General features: G+C 44.1%; 1 protein-coding gene across 1 annotated transcript in view; it reads right to left on the bottom strand.

Annotated features, from left to right (window-relative positions):
• Nucleotides 1-21,588, bottom strand: part of LOC123767297 (uncharacterized) — a 98,026-nt gene that overhangs the window by 45,308 nt on the left and 31,130 nt on the right. The window contains exons 3-5 of the mRNA XM_045756860.2: nucleotides 14,865-15,033; nucleotides 13,527-13,724; nucleotides 1,517-1,761 (exon numbers count right to left, since the gene is read on the bottom strand). Coding sequence (XP_045612816.1) covers nucleotides 1,517-1,761; nucleotides 13,527-13,724; nucleotides 14,865-15,033 — 612 coding nt within the window. The remainder of the gene's footprint in view (nucleotides 1-1,516; nucleotides 1,762-13,526; nucleotides 13,725-14,864; nucleotides 15,034-21,588) is intronic.

Consider the following 21,588-nt stretch of genomic DNA (forward strand, 5'->3'; position numbering starts at 1 on the left):
TGTATGACGGCTCAACTTCTGAACCATTCAACATCAACAGTGGTGTTAAACAGGGGTGCGTTCTTGCTCCAACTCTGTTCGGCATATCCTTCACGTCAAGCATGCCTTTGGAACAACCACAAAGGACATCTATCTCCGTACAAGACCTGATGGAAAGCTCTATAATCTATCCAGAGTTCGAGCAAAGACGAAAGTACAGATGGGAATCCCCAGAGAGTTCCTCTTGCCGACGACCCAGCGATCACCGCACACACAGCAGAAGGCCTGCAGAAGCTACTCAACCGCTTTGCCGCAGACTGTTCCGCATTCGACCTGACAATCAGCCTGAAGAAGACACAGGTGATGGGACATGATGTCAATGAGCTACCCTGTATAAACATCACAGACTATGTGCTGGAGGCAGTTCACGAGTTTGAGAACCTGGGCTCCACAATCTCAGACACCCTTTCCCTTGACACTAAGCTCAACAGGCGTATCGGGAAGGCCACAACAACACTGGCCAGGCTCACAAAGCGCATTTGGAAAAAATGTCAAACTGACAGTGCACACCAAGGCAGAAGTCTACATGGCATGTGTGGTGAGTACACTTCTCTATGGTTTGGAATCCTGGACCCTGCGTTCTCGCCAGGAGAGACGGCTCAATACCTTTCACATGCGGAATCTGAGACGCATCCTTGATATCACGTGGGAAGACCACATCACCAACAACACGGTACTCGAGAGAACAGGAGTCCCTTCAATGTTCACTCTCCTGAAGCAGAGACGCATGTGATGGTTGGGCCATGTCACACACATGGAAGATTGCCGCATACCTCTTACCCCGAAGGACCTCTTATATGGAGAATTGGCATCAGGAAAGAGACCCACCAGAAGATCTCAGCTGTGTTTCAAAGACGCCTGCAAACGCGACCTCAAGCAGATTAACATCGACATCAACACTTGGGAGACAGCAGCTGCAGACAGATCTGCCTGGCGATGCAAAGTGCAAAAGGGACTCCAGATATTCGAAGATGAACTGAAGAGGCAGGCAGAGGATAATAGACTTCAGAGGAGGTCTCGACCACTGTCAGACGCACCCGCTTCGATGTTTATCTGCACTCGTTGCAGACGAGACTGTCATTCTCGGGTTGGCCTTCACAGCCACAGCAGGCGTTGCACCCAACTAGACTAGAATAACTAGACACCCAGGGCACCACTCCGTAACCCAACGGGTTTGACGGATTGACTACTTCTAAATTCTTATGTATTACAATACACTTGTATTACAAGTGCCACCTACGCCCACTTTATTCCTGTTTATTCCTGACTGGTCAGATATTAAAATTAATCACTGGAACGTTGCTGCTTACATACTCTGCCAATGCTAGCATTGGCAGAGTAGCCAATACATTTTTGAAAGTGTTTAAATATATTTGACAATTATTATTAATGAAACACATTAGGATGTTATATAAAATCTAATGTGAATATGCAACATATAGACTGCGATTTCTACTCCAAGTGGAAAGTAACTTACCAAGAAATCCAAGACAAATGCTCTTCCAGAATTGGGACCTGTCCTCCATGTCGTTCTGGATGGTGGGGAAGACAGCAGCTCCACCGAAAGCAAAGAGAATTGAGCCAAACCCCAGTGAGAAAGAACCCACGGTCGGGTTCGGGTACTGGGGATTATCCGGGCGCGTCTCAGGGAACTCGAAGATCTGGATCACTATTACTACAACAGCTGCTGCGGTTGCTATCACTGCCAGCAGTGAGGCTTGCCTGGTGGAGAGAGAGAGAGAGAGAGAGAGAGAGAGAGAGAGAGAGAGAGAGAGAGAGAGAGAGAGAGAGAGAGAGAGAGAGAGAGAGAGAGAGAGAGAGGGGGGGGGGGGAGTAAGAATGGAGAGAGAAAGGGAAAGAGATGATGTGAAATTATTATATGTAGTATGTGGGAACACTGAATCACACAACGAAATTTACTAACTTCTCTACTAAACGATTTTAACATTAATTACCCTCAGGTCTGCAGGTTCTGAGCTCGATTTCCGCACAGGACGAGACGTTTGGGCATTTTTCTTTATACCTAGAAATTAGGTTACTGTTGTGGGTTGCATCTGAGAATCTCTAAATGACTGATCACACCTGTATTAAATGTACCAGGAAGGTCAGATACTGCTGTGGGTTCCATCCAAGGGAAGATCAGTAATCAGCCTAGAAGTACTTCAATAAGTTTAATACGCTTCCTTTTTCCTCCAGTGGGTAACCATCTCTAGTGGTCTGGATGTGAACAATAAATCGGTTGCTGCTACACTGAGCATCGCCAATTTAAACCATAAATATTAGGTTAGTGTACAATTAAAAACTCATATACAGAAAATACTCAGGATGAGACTCGAGATTTTTTCCCATTAAATGAATAAGTTCGTCATGTCTGCTGTAGTGTGTTGACTGGAATAGTATTCAGTCACCAACAGGAACTGTTGTTCAAGTTGTGATATGTTGAACCTGTTGTGTGTTGACTGGTGGCTTGAAACTATTGCCCCTGTTGTGAGATGTTGGACTTGTTAAAAGTGGTCTAGATTAATACCTTCAAACTTTTTTGAAGATTAATACCTTCAGCATTAAATGTTTCTCGTTAAATTAGATCTGTCGAGTTTTCTTTGAAAAGTTAGTTCTAAAGCCTGGGGTGTGAGGTCTCATTTGATTGATTGTTGCCGCCGAAGGCGGCTAGTTTATTGTGAACCCCATACTCATCCTGTGAGCGGTATCGCAAAAGCATTACAGAGGGCACAAAAGGTCTTTATGAGACCTCATCTTAGATTATTACATAAACAATTTCTTCAATCCTTCACACCTTATAGATACAATGTCAGCTTTGTGAGGTCTCAGTTTCGTTGTTTTTCAGTTAACATTTTCCGGTGCAACTGTCATTCTGTTGGATACATCCACATACTTGGTTCCAGCAGTCCACACCGATGCAGACGAGAGTGTTGGAGACATCTCCATACCTGAATGCAGTAGTCTAGACAGGGGAGCAGACGGAATTTGCACATCTGCATCATTATTTTACATTCTTGAAAGTCAAAGATGCGTTTTATCATTTTAAGATATGGTTCGTTATTTATGTATTTCCTTCTTGTTACACAGATTCAACAGTTGGTTAATCGTTACTCAGGAGTTATTTTCTGCCGTCTGTTAAATGCCTTACTGTCTTTATGGTTATGATTATTATGGTTATGATTATTATAGCTATGATTATTATGGTGTTACGAACCCGGATCCAGCGTCCGAGCACGGAGCAGTAACGACCACGCCATCTGTGGGTCAGCTCCCGAAACCCCCGCCAAACGGACGACGACACCTGGGGAGGACGGCGAATACCGGCCACAAGGGCCAGTTTCCAGTCCCGTTCAGCACTCAACACCGCCGCCGCTGACCTCTGGTGAGGTGGTGCTCAGACTACAACGCCATCTATGGAGTGGATATGTCGGGCGTTTGTGTCTGAGTCTGTAAGTGAGGTGTTTTAGTGTCCCTGTTATTGATGACGTGTCTGCTTACAGAGTCGACCTGGGACTGCTGTGATGGAAGTTGAGTCAGTCTACCCGAGGCAGCCAGTCTCCATACCTTGTACTTTGCTGCAGCCGTTGTGAAGTCGCCCCCCCCCCCCCCCCGGAAGAACACTGTGGTGTGTTAGTCTGCCAGTGAAGTGGTGGTAAAAGGATTACCCGGGACTGACTGTTGGAGACGATCATCCACTGGGGTATTGAGGACAGGAGGGTGATTTGTGATATCACACGAGACTCCTGTCTAGGGTGTTTACTCTAATATCGTTCGTGGAGTGGCCTGACCAGCATTGCGGGTCCAGAACCTGCCAGCAGACCGGCTGGATTTGTGGTTGACGGCCTCCACGGCGGTGCCCCCAGTGGACCTGTGTTTTGGCTGACCTGTGGCCAGGGTAGGCTCAGCATTCTCAGAGGACACGTTGTGAGGCCACGAAGAAAACACCGAGGACTCAGCACCTAGCTTCTGGATCCAGAGTCTTCAGTAGAAGACTATATTGTGAATAATCCCCTTGTATAGTGTTAATACCCCTCCCCCTGTGTAATCTTTTAATATATTTATTCGGTGATGGTAATTATAATATTAAGTTCTTAACTTTCTTTCCCTACTCCCTTTAAGTTACTTGCGTCACGGATCACATCCCTTGATAGCCTCTACTGGCTTGGGAACGGATATATATCTTCCTCTAACAACATCAGAGTAAGAATCCCGTTGCGTCCCGAGAGGGCCGTAACATTATGATTATTATGGTTATGATTTATGGTTATGATTATTATAGCTATGATTATTATGGCTATGATTATTATGGCTATGATTATTATGGCTATGATTATTATTGTTATGATTATTATTGTTATGATTATTATTGTTATGATTATTATGGCTATGATTATTATAGCTATGATTTTTATGGTTATGATTATTATGGTTATGATTATTATGGTTATGATTATTATGGTTATGATTATTATGGTTATGATTATTATGGTTATGATTATTATGGTTATGATTATTATGGTTATGATTATTATGGTTATAATTATACAGTTATATACTGTATACTAGAACCTTCATTTATAAATATTGAAATTTACTTAGCGTTTGTATCCAACAATCCTGTAAGTCTTCGTAACATCTGCGAATTTGATGATGTGGTTTGCGACTTTAATATCAGAGTCAATGATGAAAATTACAATAATTGTTGGCCCTAACTTGGATCCTGGCGGCTCCTCTGCTGTCGACGTTTTCCCAGTCGCCTTCTGTTTACTGGGACGACTATGTTCTCTCTTTGCAATTGTTTAATCAATTGCAACATTTTCTCACTGAGTCCATGAGCTAGTAGTTTCATGGTATTTTATTTTACCATATTTTATCAAAAGCCTTATTCAATGCAATATCTTTCATTATTATGGACCCCACACCCATCCCGTGGGTGGATGTGAAAATGGTTACAGAGGCACATAATAGGGTTCAGGAACTGAGCCCAATAGTTCATTTAGCTTAGAAAGTGACAATCTTATGAAGCTTGTTACACAATTGTTAATGTTACATACACATGTACATATATATAGAATCATTTACACAAATACATATACACATCAGTAATCTCTTTATATCACAAGTGAATCAACAAGAGGCTCACAACAGTCACTATTCAAGGCACTTTACATCTATGGTGAGTCACGCAGTTACTAGTCTTGCTCCACACCCACCGAACTGGAACTGGGCGGCAGCTGTACAGTCATGTGCATGCATTATCCACAGATATCTTGAGGTTATCTTGAGATGATTTTGGGGCTTTTAGTGTCCCTGCAGCCCGGTCCTCGACCAGGCCTCCACCCCCCAGGAAGCAGCCCGTGACAGCTGACTAACACCCAGGTACCTATTTTACTGCAGGTAACAGGGGCATAGGGTGAAAGAAACTCTGCCCCTTGTTTCTCGCCGGCGCCTGAGATCAAACCCAGGATCACAAGCCCAGTGTGCTGTCCGCTCGGCCGACTGGCTCCCAAATCTTTTATACTTCGCTAAGATTCTCGGGAGTACATCATTATGAATGAAGTATTTGCACATTTCATGGACTTCATTGATGGTGTTATCTCTGAATTCCACGATTTGCTTATATTTCATTATATAATGACGCAAAGTATGCGAATAATTCTGCTGACAAAGCTTACATTTAGTCAAATCTACATCAGCAGAAGTTACAAACTCCCAGAGGTACTTGTAGCCGAGCCTAAGCCTAGCAGTGGTAACATCTTGAAGTCTACTAACCTTATTGGAAGGCCCATAGACATGTGAAACTTCCTGCATAATAGAATGATGATAAATGGAGTAACTGGTGTTAATTTCACTTTGCCTCAAGTCTAGGTGATTTTGTTGATGGTATTACTGTCCTCAGGCTGCTCAAAGGCAGTCCACGATGGTAATCAATTACCCTCTTCACGAGCAAAGGTTTTGGCTAGCTCATCAGTTCTAGCATGCATTTGGAGACCAATATGGGAAAGAATCCACAGGAGACAAACTCTGACTCCATCATTGATTTTTTTCATTATATCTGTGTCTAGCTTCAGAGATAAGCACGTCACAGTTATGCCTTAGGGAGCTGAGGTCAGTCAATGATGACAAAGAGTCACTTATAATTAGCGTGTCAATTTTGTAGTCATATACGCGCTCGAGTGCAATGATTATGGCAACCAATTCTGTTTGAAGAGTGTAGGCCCAGTTATTAATACGCGTTTCACACTGATGGGAGAAGGAACCATCTCTCGCTGTCACAACAACTGCACTTCCAGCTGAACCATAGGACTATTGTAAGGAGCCATCAGTGTAAGCATTTTGGGACAGAGACCGCTCTCTGACCAAAGCATCAATTTGGCTTAAGGCATTGTACTTTGTTTCTTCACGAAGCAAGGTTTCTTCTCTAATCAGCTTCTTGGGTAGGAAAGGGGTGACAGTAATTTGAAAAGGGGTGATCTCGCATGGGGCAGGACAGTGTCGACAGTCTCTCTTGGTAGAGGTGCTGAATATTATACATTCTGAGCACAGTGGCGGTTTTGGTAATCCATTTGGAGGGATGCTGACCTTCAAGAAAGAAGGCCTGGAGGTCTTCAGTGCAAGGGTTAGGGCGGGTTAGTCGCCCTAACCCTTGCCCTGAAGCATCTTGATATTAAGTAAAGCATTAATTTCAATGAAACGATCACACACATGGAATATTCAGTTCCTTCCTCATGTTTACTAATTTAGTTGTACGAGGGCATCCGAGGATAATTCTCATGGCTTCGTTTTGCATCTTTTGTTATAATATATAACCTATTATAAAAATATAACTGTATTGTAACTATGCAGTTAGTGATAAGTTACAGTGTAATGTGTACAGTCATGAGTTCATCTTTATCTTTGCAATGTCGTACGATAGTTTGTGGGCCAGACTCTAGATGTTATCAGTTGTAATTTCGTTATTATTAGTTCAATTAAAATTAAATTTTAAACCATCGTAAGAGGAAAGAAAGTAGTTCTCAGACTACAGCTCCTGACCCAGTCATATTTTATCATAGTAATTTCGTTATTATACATTGTATTTAAATGACTTCTAAACCCGTGGTACAGTATTTTGATGATAGGAAGAGGAAAGCATGTATTTCTTGAGCTCGAAATCCTGTCCATCATACTTCATCTTTATATTTTCGTTATTAGTACTTCAATCAAGCAAAATTAAATTTAAAATAGATTTCCTATAGGGAAAGTTAAGGAAGAAAATGTAGTTTATGTGCTCCAGCTTCTGTGCCCCGTTCATAGTCCATCGTTGTAATATCGTTTTTATACATCTGATTAAAATTGAAATGAAAACAGTTTTCCTCTAGGGGAAGTTAAGAAGAGAAAATGTAGTTCTTGGAACCCGCCACTTGTTATAGACCTTGTAAGCAGTCTGTCATTTCCACCAATGACAATTTGGTAAGTACCTACAACTTCCTTAATAAAACTCCTCTCTCTCCCCACTTCTCTGTTTCTTCTCCCCCTCCCATCCATCCCTTTCCACTCCCATCACTTTTTCCTCTTATTTTCAGCTCCATGTACCTCTCCCTCTCCGACCGCCCCCCTCCCTATCTTTCTCTCCAGGTAGAAATCCCGCCTCTCGGAGAAACCCCCTCCACCCTGCTACCTTCCCCCCACACACAACCTTCCTCTTCACCCACAACCATCCTTCCCCATCACCACCTTCCCCTCCCCTCTCACTGTCTATTATCCACACATTTTTCTACTTAGAAAGTCCACCATGCACTCGACCCCCTGGCCCACGCCCGCCACCTTGCTCGAAAAGCACACCATTGCTAGGTGAGTACCTGCTCTGAGTACATAACTCCGCACCCCCCCGACCCCCTTACAACCAACTTTTCCTCCCGCCATTCCTGATAACCCCTCCTCTCACAGCTTTCCCTTCAACTCTCCCTTCAAGTCACCCCATCTTTTCCACCCTGCCTTCTTGCCACTCGTCTTCTCTCCCCCTCTTCCTTCCACCCCACCTCCTCCTTACTCCCTCCCTCCCTTCCTGCCATCCCATCCCCCTTCCTCCCTACCTTTCTGCCACCCAACCCCACATCCTCCCTCCCTTCCTGTCACCCCACCTCCCTTCCTCCCTACCTTCCTGTCACCCCACCTCCCTTCCTCCCTACCTTCCTGTCACCCCACCGAATTATTCCCTCCCTCCCTTCCTGTCACTCCCAACCTCCTTCCTCCCTCCCTTCCTGCCACCGCACCCGCCTTCTTCCCTCCCTCCCTTCCTGCCACCCCCAACTTCCCTTCCTCCCTCCCATCCTGCTACCCCCCCCCATCCCGCCTACCCTTCCTGCCACCCCACCCGCCTTCTTCCCTCCCTTCCTCCCTCCTTTCCTGCCACCCAACCCCCCCCCCCTACCTCCCTCCCACCCTTCCTCTCTTCCTGCCACCCAACCCCCCTACCTCCCTCCCATCCTCCCTCTCTTCCTGCCACACAACCCACTCCGTACCTATCTCCCACCCTCCCTCCCTTCCTGCCACCCCAACCCCTTGTTCCCTCACTTCCTGCCAGCCTTGCCCCTTTCCTCCCTCTCTCCCTTCCTTCCACCCCACCCCTTCTTCCTCCCTCCCTCTCATCCTGCCACCCTACCCCTCCTTCCTCCATCTCTCCCTTCCTGCCACCCCTCCCCTCCTTACTCCCTCCTTCCCTTCCTTCCACCCCACCCCTCTTTCCTCCCTCCCTCCCTTCCTGCCACCCCTCCCCTCCTTACTCCCTCCTTCCCTTCCTTCCACCCCACCCCTCTTTCCTCCCTCCCTCCCTTCCTGCCACCCCTCCCCTCCTTACTCCCTCCGTCCCTCCTTTCCGGCCAACCCCCCCCCCACTTCTTCCCTCACTTCCTGTTACCCCAACCCCCTCCTTCCCTCCCTCCCTTACTGCCACCCCACCCTCCTTCCTACCTCTCTCCCTTTTTGCGTATTGTTAATGTATTGTTAAAAGTAAAGATTTTGTTGAACGAAACGTGATCGAGTCTGCTCTGATCAAACATTGTAACAACAGCCTTAATGTGAGCCCCGGTATGTACAAGTTGGATCCCTATTTAAGCCTCAATATAGCACGTCAAAACAATATAGCAATCATTTAACACGTATGGCACTTGGAGATATTAATAGGAGCTGCCTCGTATGGGCCAATAGGCCTTCTGCAGTTACCTTCTTTCTTATAATTCCTTTCCTCCACTTATTTTTGGTGGTCACGTGATCTGCCCAGGCGGATATAAAGGTCTGATCAGCAATCTTATCTTCATTCTACTTTGCTCTGATGAAGGCGAATTAGCCGAAAACGCGTTAAGCACTTTCTATTTTTCATATATATATATATATATATATATATATATATATATATATATATATATATATATATATATATATATATATATATATATATATATATATATATATATATATATAATTATATAATAATAATATTATGAGAGTAGTGTAACAGCTTGCGCCCGTGTAGTATATCAACACTTTGTGAGAAATATTGACACCATATTTACCTCAAGCACTCAAAAGTTGATTTTATTATTGCAGATATTAATATCAATGATAACGTGTACCTTGTCAATGTGTGAGACATTGCCACTGTGGGAGATATTGCCACTGTGGGAGATGATGCCACTGTGGGAGATGATGCCACTGTGGGAGATTGCCACTGTGGGAGATGATGCCACTGTGAGAGATGATGCCACTGGGGGAGATGATGTCAATGTTGGATATGATGCCACTGTGGGAGATAATGCCACTGGGGGAGATAATGCCACTGAGAGAAATGATGCCACTGTGAGAGATGATGCCACTGTGGAAGATGATGCCACTGAGAGAGATGATGCCATTGTTGGATATGATGCCACTGTGGGAGATGATGCCACTGGGGGAGATAATGCCACTGTGGGAGATGATGTCATTGTTGGATATGATGCCACTGTGAGATATGATGCCACTGTGAGAGATGATGCCACTGTGGGAGATGATGCCACTGTGAGAGATGATGCCACTGGGGGAGATGATGTCAATGTTGGATATGATGCCACTGTGGGAGATAATGCCACTGGGGGAGATAATGCCACTGTGGGAGATGATGTCATTGTTGGATATGATGGCACTGTGAGAAATGATGTCACTGTGAGAGATGATGCCACTGTGGGAGATGATTCCACTGTGAGAGATGATGCCACTGTGGGAGATGATATCATTGTTGGATACGATGCCAACTGTGGGAGATGATGTCATTGTTGGATATGATGGCACTGTGAGAAATGATGTCACTGTGAGAAATGATGTCACTGTGAGAAATGATGTCACTGTGAGAGATGATGCCACTGTGGGAGATGATGCCACTGGGGTAGATGATACCACTGTGAGAGATGATATCATTGTTGGATATGACGCCACTGTGGGAGATAATGCCACTGTGGGAAATGATGCCACTGTGAGAAGTGATGTCATTGTTGGATATGATGCCACTGTGAGAGATGATGCCACTGTGAGAGATGATGCCACTGCGAGAAATGATGCCACTGTGAGAGATGATGCCACTGTGGGATATGATGTCACTGTGGGAGATGATGCCACTGTGAGAGATGATGCCACTGTGGGAGATGATGTCACTGTGAGAAATGATGCCACTGTGGGAGATGACGCCACTGTGAGAATTGATGCCACTGTGAGAATTGATGCCACTGTGGGAGATGATGCCACTGTGGGAGATGATGCCACTGTGAGAAATGATGCCACTGTAGGAACTGATGCCACTGTGAGAAATGATGCCACTGTGGGAGATGATGCCACTGTGAGAGATGATGCCACTGTAGGAAATGATTACACTGTGTGAGATGATGTCACTGTGGGAGATGATGCCACTGTGGGAGATGATGCCACTGTGGGAGATTATGCCAATGTGGGAGATGATGCCACTGTAGGAGATGATAACACTGTGTGAGATGATGTCACTGTGGGAGATGATGCCACTTTGGGAGATGATGCCACTGTGGGAGATGATGTAACTGTGAGAGATGATGCCACTGTGGGAGATGATGTCACTGTGGGAGATGATGCAACTGAGGGAGATGATGTCACTGTGGGAGATGATGTCACTGTGGGAGATGATGCCACTGTGAGAGATGATGCCACTGTGGGAGATGATGCCATTGGGGGAGGTGATACCACTGTGGGAGATGATGCCATTGGGGGAGATGATGCCACTGTGGGAGATGATGCCACTGTGGGACATGATGTTATTGGCGGAGATGATGCCACTGTGAGAGCTGATGCCACTGTGGGAGATGGTGCCACTGTGGGAGATGATGCCCTGTGGGAGATGATGTCATTGTTGGATATGATGCCACTGTGAGAGATGATGCCACTGTGAGAGATGATGCCACTGTGGGAGATGATGCCACTGTGAGAGATGATGCCACTTGGGGAGATGATGCCACTGTGAGAGATGATGCCACTGTGAGAGATGATGCCACTGTGGGAGATGATGCCACTGTGGGAGATGATGCCACTTGGGGAGATGATGTCACTGTGGGAGATAATGCCACTGTGGGAAATGAAGCCACTTGGGAAGATGATGCCTTTATTGGATATGATGCCACTGTGGGAGATAATGCCACCTTGAGAAGTGATGTCACTGTAGGAGATGATGTCATTGTTGGATATGATGCCACTGTGGGAGAAAATGCCACCGTGAGAAGTGATGTCACTGTAGGAGATGATGTCATTGTTGGATATGATGCCAATATGTGAAATGATGCCACTGTGAGAGATGATGCCACTGGGGGAGATAATGCCACTGTGGGATATGATGTCATTGTTGGATATGATGCCACTGTGAGAGATGATGCCACTGTGGGAGATGATGCCACTTGGGGAGATGATGCCACTGTGAGAGATGATGCCACTGTGGGAGATGATGCCACTGTGAGAGATGATGCCACTGTGAGAGATGATGCCATGTGGGAGATGATGCCACTGTGAGAGATGATGCCACTGTGAGAGATGATGCCACTGTGGGAGATGATGCCACTGTGGGAGATGATGTCATTGTTGGATATGATGCCACTGTGAGAGATGATGCCACTGTGGGAGATGATGCCACTTGGGGAGTTGATGCCACTGTGAGAGAAGATGCCACTCTGGGAGATGATGCCACTGTGAGAGATGATGCCACTGTGAGAGATGATGCCACTGTGAGAGATGATGCCACTTGGGGAGATGATGCTACTGTGAGAGATGATGCCACTGTGAGAAATGATGCCACTGTGGGAGATTATGCCACTGGGGGAGATGATGTCATTGTTCTATATGATGCCACCGTCAGAAATTATACCACTGTAGGAGATGATAACACTGTGGGAGATTATGTCACTATGGGAGATGATGCCGCTGTAGGAGATGATAACACTGTGGGAGATGATGCCACTGTGAGAGATGATGCCACTGTGGGAGATGATGCCACTGTGGGAGATGATGCCACTGTGAGAGATGATGCCACTGTGGGAGATGATGCCACTGTGAGAGATGATGCCACTGTGGGAGATGATGCCACTGTGGGAGATGATGCCACTGTGGGAGATGATGCCACTGTGAGAGATGATGCCACTGTGGGAGATGATGCCACTGTGAGAGATGATGCCACAGAGAGATGATGCCACTGTGGGAGATGATGCCACTGTGAGAGATGATGCCACAGAGAGATGATACCACTGTGGGAAATGATGTCACTGTGGGAGATGATGCCACTGTGAGAGATGATGTCACTGTGGAAGATGATATCATCGTGGGAGATGATGCCACTGAGAGAGATGATGCCACTTGGGGAGATGATAACACTCTGAGAGATGATGTCACTGTGAGAGATGATGTCACTGTGAGAGATGATGACACTGTGAGAGATGACACTGTGAGAGATGATGACACTGAGAAATGATGTCACTGTGAGAGATGATGTACCTATTAGAGAGAATTTTACTGTGGGAGGTGATGTCAATGTTGGTGATAATGCCACGAGAGGATATGATTTCACTCTGGGAGATGATGTTGCTGTTGGGGATAAGACCACTGTTGGAGATGATATCACTATGGGAGATAACACCACTGGTGAGATAATGCCACTGTAGGAGATGATGCTACAATGGTAGATGATTTCAATGTGGGAGATGATGCCTATGTGAGTGATAATGCCACAGTAGATGATGTCTCTGCGATAGATAATGTCACTGTTGATGATAAGGCCATTGTGGGAAATGATGTCTATGTGGGAGATGATGACACTGGGACAATACTCACTGTGGGAGTTTATGCCACTGTTTGAGATGATGTTACTGAGTGAGACATTGCCACCGAATAAGATGATGCTACTGCGGGAGATGATGTAGTTTGGGAGTGAGAGAAGATGCATCAGCGTAAGGCGATGGTTTTCTACTTACCAGAAATCTTTAGGAGTTCCTAGCCAGGTAAAGGGAATTATGACGGCCCCGACAATAATGACCAGCTCGCACTTGGTGAGGACACATTGGCCAGGGCATTCAAACGCTATGATTTTGGCCACCATCTCTGAGATGAGGATGATGAACACGGTCGTTGACCCGAACAAGTTCAACACGACAGAAATCTGCGTGATTTTCCTGTTTGGTACAAAAATTATTCTTGGTTAGAGTGGATGCTCATTCAGCTGATTTCATTCGGCAAGTCTCGTGCATCTTTTCTGACTGTCAGCAAGCGAGATGGTTATTTAGAATAATGTGATTGTTAACAAGAATGTTCCTTTTTCGTTTAGTGGTCATAATTTATCATTTAATAAATATCAGGCTTCTAACTTCGAAAAGAACTTGAACCTCCTTCTGTGAATGAGTGTTCATTAACCTATTACACAATATATAGTGGAACATATATCTTTTCTTGACTATGCAGTACGTTGAACAGCCGAAAATTTATTTATGTTGGCTAAAACTATAATTTTATTAGGGGTTATCGAAGAATAATAGTCACTGTGGAATTAAAATGACTAATGAAACCTCTATATGAAAATCTAAAACTTCATGTAAACTACAATATATGTAATCTACATTATACGTTATGTAACAGAGCCCTAAAATAAAATACGCTGCTAACATTGTACATGAAATGCATCGTCTGTATTTAAAATGAACTTTAATAAAAGCACAGTGGGTCAATAGAAACTGCCATAGCAACCTTAAGACAACCTTCAGGAATGGTTTATAAATACACCATGATCAGAATGGAAACAGATAAGTATATTCAAAACGAGTAATACATAATGAAAAAGTGGTATCTGCAAGAGTATAAAAATAAAAATAAAAATCCGGAGACACACGGAGATAAATTACACCAGCAGTACATGTGGTTCTGTTTGTACTAGATTATGTAATATTTGCCTAGTGCTCCCAGCTAGGGAGACAGGTGTAAGTTGAGGAAACTGAACAGCACATCACTGAAATAGAGTCATGGTTGTAACACGTAAAATACTTAGCAAAATACCGAGCAAAGGACAAATTCTTTAAACTGAGAAATATCAACCCAAGATTACACGGAGGGAGCTGCAGATCCAGATGAACTATATAGTTGTAAGGAATTACTTTAACATAAACATAGTGACCCGTTGGAATATTTTAAAAGGTAGAGGATAAATTCATTCATGATATCAAATCTAGATAAGAGGTAAGATAATCTGGAGTCATTGAATTCGATGACTGGGAAAGTAAAGAATCAGAAACAGACCAAAACAGAGCTACCTCATTCCTCACCTTCCAACATTCCCCAGAGCTCTCTCAGCTATGTCCATATAGGGTTGCCTAGTTGGTAGTTTGTACTCAGGCCATCTCTCTTCCAATATAATCCAACATTGGCCAAGCCGTGTTCCAGCGAAGCCCACACTTCCACAGAACAGCAGCATCATTGGAATACCCAGCCAACCTGTGAGAGGCACAAAGGTATGTTATTAAGCGAGGGAATGAGTGTGATGTTATGTCCCAAATAATATAAATATTCAGATAGCAGAACTATTGATGTCCCCCAGTGCATGAGAGAAAATAATGCGTAAATAGAGAGTACATATGCTATAAGAAAGCGTGATGGGAAAACTGTTGCTACAAATGGGATTAGCGACATCAAGGCGTCCTAGTGCAATTTAATCTGGCCTGGTCAACCCAGACACACTGCTGAGAATTCGTTGCGTACTGTAGAAGCGTCGTCGGAAAGCGACGCAGAGGTGAGATGCTTCTAGAATCTTGGCCAAAATATGTGACAGATAACACGAGGCAATGACGAGCAGTCGAGTGCTTTAGGGCATTTGTGAGGCCTTGTCATGTATGCTAAATTCTCTACTGTGCAGATATAGAAAAACGTCATCGAGTTTGGTGGCCACAGAATCAACAGGTCATTCAGGATATAGATCGAAAGTCAAGTAGATTGACTCTGAAATCTTGACTACAGATGGTCTCAACTTCCTCGAATGTGTACAGTGCATGACATTGCTGGAGGTGCCCCAAGCTTCCTAAACCAATGGAATGGCTTTGAGGTTCTGCCACAAATTCCAATGTCTCTCTCTGCTGTGAGACATGAAGTATTCCTCCAGAGGGGACATGACGAGGGAAGAAAGAGTAAAGGCAGCAGAACTGAGGAGGAAGCGTAAGGGAAGAGGAGAGAATCAGGGAACCACAGCCCCCCCAACTCAACAGTCATGGAGGGGAGTGGGGAACTCCCAACCAGCACCCCAGCAACCCCAGAGTAGAGGGCAACACCCCCATCTTCCACCCCATATAATACACACCCTACCCAGAACCCTCCCTGCCCTCATTCAACCATCTCCCCCCTTTCACCCCATACCCTCCCTCATCCCATACCCTCCCTGTACCCCCCTCACCCTTTACCCTCTTTGTCCCCCATCCCGACTCATCCCATACCATCCCTGTCCCCACATCTCTGTCACCACCATATCCTCACAGTCCCCCATCCCCCCCCCCCTCACCTCATACCCCTCTTGGTCCCCTCCCCCTTCATCCAATATCTTCCATGTCCCCACTCTTTCCTTGCCCAATAATCCTCTGAGACCCAGTTAACCAACTCACAAATTCCTCCCAAACCCTGATCTCCATGTCCCCATACCCCAGACTCCCCACCATTCCCGAACCCAATAGCTCCCCTGCCCTTCCACCATATGCCCCACCTCCCTGGTCCCCCATGCCATGTCCTAATTCACCCCCAATACCAGACCCTCTCAGCCACTCCACTCCTGACCCTCCCAGCCCACATGTACCAGATCCTCCCAACCCCTCACACCCCATATCCCCCAAGTTCCCCCCTTCCTAGGTCCTCATCCCCTGGACACCCCTTGTCCCATAACTCCTTCAGAACCAACAGAAACTGAGGATAGACAGAAGACAGTCAGCTTCAAGGTTATGTACTCAAACATAGATGGGATCACAATCAAGGGAAGTGAACTTGGGGAAAGAGCACAAGAAGCAAACCTGGATGTAATTGGACTCACAGAAACAAAACTCTCAAGAATCATAATGAATGCAGTGTTTTCCCAGGACTATACTGTAATAAGGAAAGAGAGGGAAGGAAGGGGAGGAGGTGGAGTGGCCTTATTGATGAGAAAGGAATGGAGTTTCGAGGAGATGGTTATTCCCAGCTGCGAGGGAATGACCTCGCAGCTGGAGTTTTTTGAAGTTTCTGAAGTTCAAAAACTTCAAAAAAGGCACCATGATGATGGGAGGATCAAGATTAGTAGCCGTGATATATAATCCACCAAATGACAGAAGACTCAGGCATGAGTATGATAGAAACAACATGGCACTTAACACAATAATTGAGAGAGCGGCTGCTGCTACCTGTAGAAATCGATCCCATCTGCTCTTCATGGGGGAAAACAAGGAACCGCATGGAAGTGAGGAAACATGGAAAACTAAACTGTTTGAAGTGGCAACAATAAACTTTTTAAGTTAACATGTCAGGGGACCCACAAAAAGGAGAGGCAACAATGAACCAGCGAGACTAGACCTAGTCCCACTCTGAATGACTCCACCATAAGGGAAATCGGTTTCTAAGCTCAAGTGGGAATGAGTGATCAGAGTGTACTGATGTATGAGTACTTGGTCGAAGTAGGGTTATGATACTCAAGGAAGGACCCAGAAAACAAACGAATGGCATTCCGGAAGGGAAACTATGAGGAGATAAGGAAATCCCTAACATATATAGCCTGGAAAACAGAGCTCAGAGGAAAGATGGCCCAAGAAATGATGGACTACATCACGCAGAAGTGTAAGGAGGCAACAGTCCAAAGGGAAAACAATGAAATGCAGACAAGAAACCCAAGGTGTAATCTAATATGTAAGCTAGCAAAGCAGCTAAGTACAAGAGCTTGGATAAATACCAGGACACTAGAAAGCAGAGAAAGATACCTGAGGGCCAGGAATGAATCCGTTAGGGCGAGGAGAGAGGCAGAGCGATAATATGAAAAGAACATAGCTAGCAAGGCAAAAAATCAACCTAAATATCTGCTCAGCCACATCAGGAGAAAAACAGCAGTGAAGGAATAGGTAATGAAACTGAGGATAGGGGCAGACAGATTCACTACAAACGACAAAGAGTATGAAGAGCAAGGAGATCTTCTTGAAGAACTCAATAAGAAATTCAAGTAGGTCTTCACAGTAGAGCAAGGAGAAGTTCCAGAGATAGGAGAGGGAATATCAAACCGGACACCACTAGAGGAGTTTGTGATTTCCAGTGGGAAGGTGAGGAAGCATCTGCTAGATTTGGATGTGACAAAGGCTATAGGTCCAGATGAAATCTCACCATGGATACTAAAAGAAGGAGCAGAAGCTCTGTGCATGCCACTCTCAATGGTGTACAACAAATCACTGGTAACAGGTGAACTGCCAAAATTTTGGAAAACGGCCAATGTAGTTCCGATATACAAGAAGGGTGAAAGACAGGAAGCACTGAACTACAGACCAGTGTCCCTAACTTGCATACCATGCAAGATGATGTAGAAGATTATGCGAAAAAACAAGTGGAACATCTGGAGGGTAAGAAGCTTATAACACAACATCAGCATGGAATCAGAGATGGCAAATCATGCCTCAAAGGATTAATTGAGTTCTATGACAAGCTAACATAAATCAAGTAAGATAGAGAAGGGAGGGCAGATTGCATATTTTTTGATTACCAGAAAGCCTTTGACACAGTACCGCATAAGAGACCGGTTCACAAGCAGGAGATGCATGTGGGAGTGAAAGTCAAGGTACTCCACCACATAAAGGAGTACCTAAGCTACAGAAGACAGCGAGTAATTGTGAGGGAGGAGGTCTCGGAGTGGCGAGGCGTCACCAGTGGAGTCCCATAGGGATCAGTCCATGGCCCTATACTGTTTCTGATATATGTAAATGGTAAAAAAATCTATACCCAGAGGGTATAGAATCGTTCCTCTCTGTGTTTGGTGATGATGCAAAAAATATGAGGAGGAGGAATAAGACAGAAGAAGATAGTATAAGGCTACACGATGACCTAGACAAACTGAAGGAATGATTCAACAAATGACTACTGAAGTTCAACCCAAGTAAATGTAAGGTAATGGAACTAGGTGGAGGAAATAGGAGGCTAGACACTGGATACCGAATGGGAGATGAGGTCGTTCCCGAAACGGACAGAGAGAAAGATCTAGGAGTTGATATCAGGCCAAACCTGTCTCCTGAAGCCCACATCAAAATAATAACATCGGCAGCATATGCAAGGCTGACTAACATCAGAACAGCCTTCAGAAACCTGTGTAAGGAATGTTTAAGAACCTTGTATACCACGTATGTAAGGCCAATTGGAGTATGCAGCCCCCGACTGGAGCCCGCTACTTGTCAACACAATATGATGCTGGAAAAAGTTCAGATGTATGCTACTAGGCTAGTCCCAGAACTAAGAGGCATGAGTTACGAGGAAAGGCTGAGTAAACTACACCTCACGTCGCTGAAAGACAGAAGAGCTCAGTGAGATATGATCACCACATACAAAATTGTCAGGGTAATTGACAGGGGTAGACAAGGATGGCTTATTTACCACGGGTGGTACATACACAAGGGGAAACAGGTGGAAACTGAGTATCCAAATGAGTACCCAAATTAGAAAGAACTTTTCAGTGTCAGAGTTGTTAGTAAATAGAATGCACTAGGAAGTGATGTGGTGGAGGCTGACTCCATACAGTTTCAAATATAGGTACGATAGAGCTCGAGAACCTCAAGAATCTGTACACCAGTAGATTAACTGTTGAGAGGTTGGTTTAGCCAAAGCTAAACTCCCGCAAGCAAAACTAGGTGAGTACATCTAGGTGAAAAAACAGATGTATATGACCCCCATACAACAGCTGTATATCATCACCATAACACAGCTGTTAATTTATGTTAATTTATTTTACTGAACAATACATACATATAATTTTAACAATTAAAATGGTATTTTTGTATATGTAAAGGAGGAAATCTACATAAATAATAATGGAAATGTTCGTTTGTGCATGACCGCTAATCTCCGAAAGTTCTTCACTGATTGCTTTGAAATTTTCACACAACGTTCCAGTCGCATCCAGCCAGGTTTTTATATACATACTATATAGATGTCACGTCTGTGACGGTAAAAAAAAATGTTTTTTTTTCTGAAAAATTGTATTTTTCATATGAGGGAAATCTTCGAAACCTCTTCACCGATTGCTTTTATATTTTGACACAAAGTTGCATTCGAATAGGCGCGTCTTTTTATATACCTACTATATAGAAGCCACCCCTGTGACAGGTAAAAACATGCGTTTTTGAAGAACAGAACTATCTGTTGCACATAATAGTAACATGCACGCTATACTAAATATGTCACGAATTCCATTTCAATGTTTCCGATTGCACTGATAAATTTTATTTTCATAGATTTAGATTTATTAAATTTTTTATTGAATTATTTTGTGTGACATTGTGTTGGAATTAGGCTGTGTTGTTTACCATACCGTTCATTTCGTAAGTATAAGTATAGATGCCACACCTGTGACAGGTAAAACTATGCTTTTCTTAAAAAACAGCGCCATCTGTTGCATGCAAGAGCAACACAAATGCTAAATAGTTACAATTCCATTTCATTGTTTCTGATTGCATTGATAAATTGAATTTTCATAGATTTTGATTTATTTTCATTTTGATTTAAGTATTTTGTGTGAATTGTATTGGAATTGAGCTGTGTTGTTTACCATACCATTCATTTCGTGAGTATACTTTTTTTTTCTTATTTTCATTTCTTTTTTTTTAACTATTTTTCTTATATTTCAGTGATGGGAACATCAGATCACTTGATGTTCCCAATTTACTGATGGGAACTTCAGACCATTTGGGAAGGCATCGGACGAGGGAGTGGGGAATGGTGGGGATGACGAGGGGACAGAAGTGAGAGATGGTGTGGAGGTCGAGGGGACAAGGGAGGGGGGTAATGGTGGTGAAGGACGAGGGGACGGGGGAATTTGGGATGGTGGAGACGAGGGGATGGGGGAATGGAGAATGGTGGGATGGTTAAAGGAACAGGGGGGGTGGGGCATGGTGGGAAGGAAGAGGGGATAGTGGAGTAGGGAATGGTTGGGAGGCCGAGGAGACGGGTGAGGGGGGAATGGTGGGAGAGGACTGGGGGACAGGGAAGGTTGCTGTGTACCCGGCCACAGCAATGTGTGGCCGGGTACTGCTAGTAGTACTATAAATATCATTATTAGCCAAATCATATATTATATATTTAGATATACAAATTTAATAAGTAATTGTTTTTTGCATCTATCATGCAGCTTTGACACAACATTACAATTAATATTAATGAATGTTACAGAATTAAATATAAATTTGATATATAAACCTAAAGGAAAATATATTAAAAATAAAATTACTCCTCAATAGTTCTGTTCTGCATTGCCTTCCATATCTTTCTCTACAGTACATTGTTATTTTACTGAGGAAATTTGGAAACTGGCCTCCTAGTATCTTGCATGTATATATTATTGGAGCAAGTTTTTAGAGATTTGAGATGGTCCCAATAATTTATGTTCTCTATCGTGTCTATATGTGCTGTATATGTTATCTGCTTTCCCTCTGTCTCACAACTCTTTCTTGCTTTAAAATAGGAGTTGATTATCGAACAGTACTCAAGGCAGGACAACACCAGTAATTTCAATAGTATTAACATTGTGTTGGGATCCCATGATTTGAATGTTCTCATATTCCATTCTATAATTTTCCTGGCTGATGCTATATTTGCTTCGTTATGTTCACTAAGCGTCAGGTCACCAGACATCATAATTACCAGAACATTAATATATTTTCTACTCTGAGTAGATTTCATTATGTGGTGTACCCTGTATTTCGTTTTTAAGATCTTAATTTCTACCATCAGTAGATATAAGTACTTGTACCTTTTCACTGTTAAACATCGTGTTATTTTCCACTGCACAGTCGAGAA

The sequence above is a fragment of the Procambarus clarkii genome, chromosome 74 (genome assembly GCF_040958095.1).
Source record: "Procambarus clarkii isolate CNS0578487 chromosome 74, FALCON_Pclarkii_2.0, whole genome shotgun sequence".
Classification (NCBI taxonomy): Eukaryota; Metazoa; Arthropoda; class Malacostraca; order Decapoda; family Cambaridae; genus Procambarus; species Procambarus clarkii.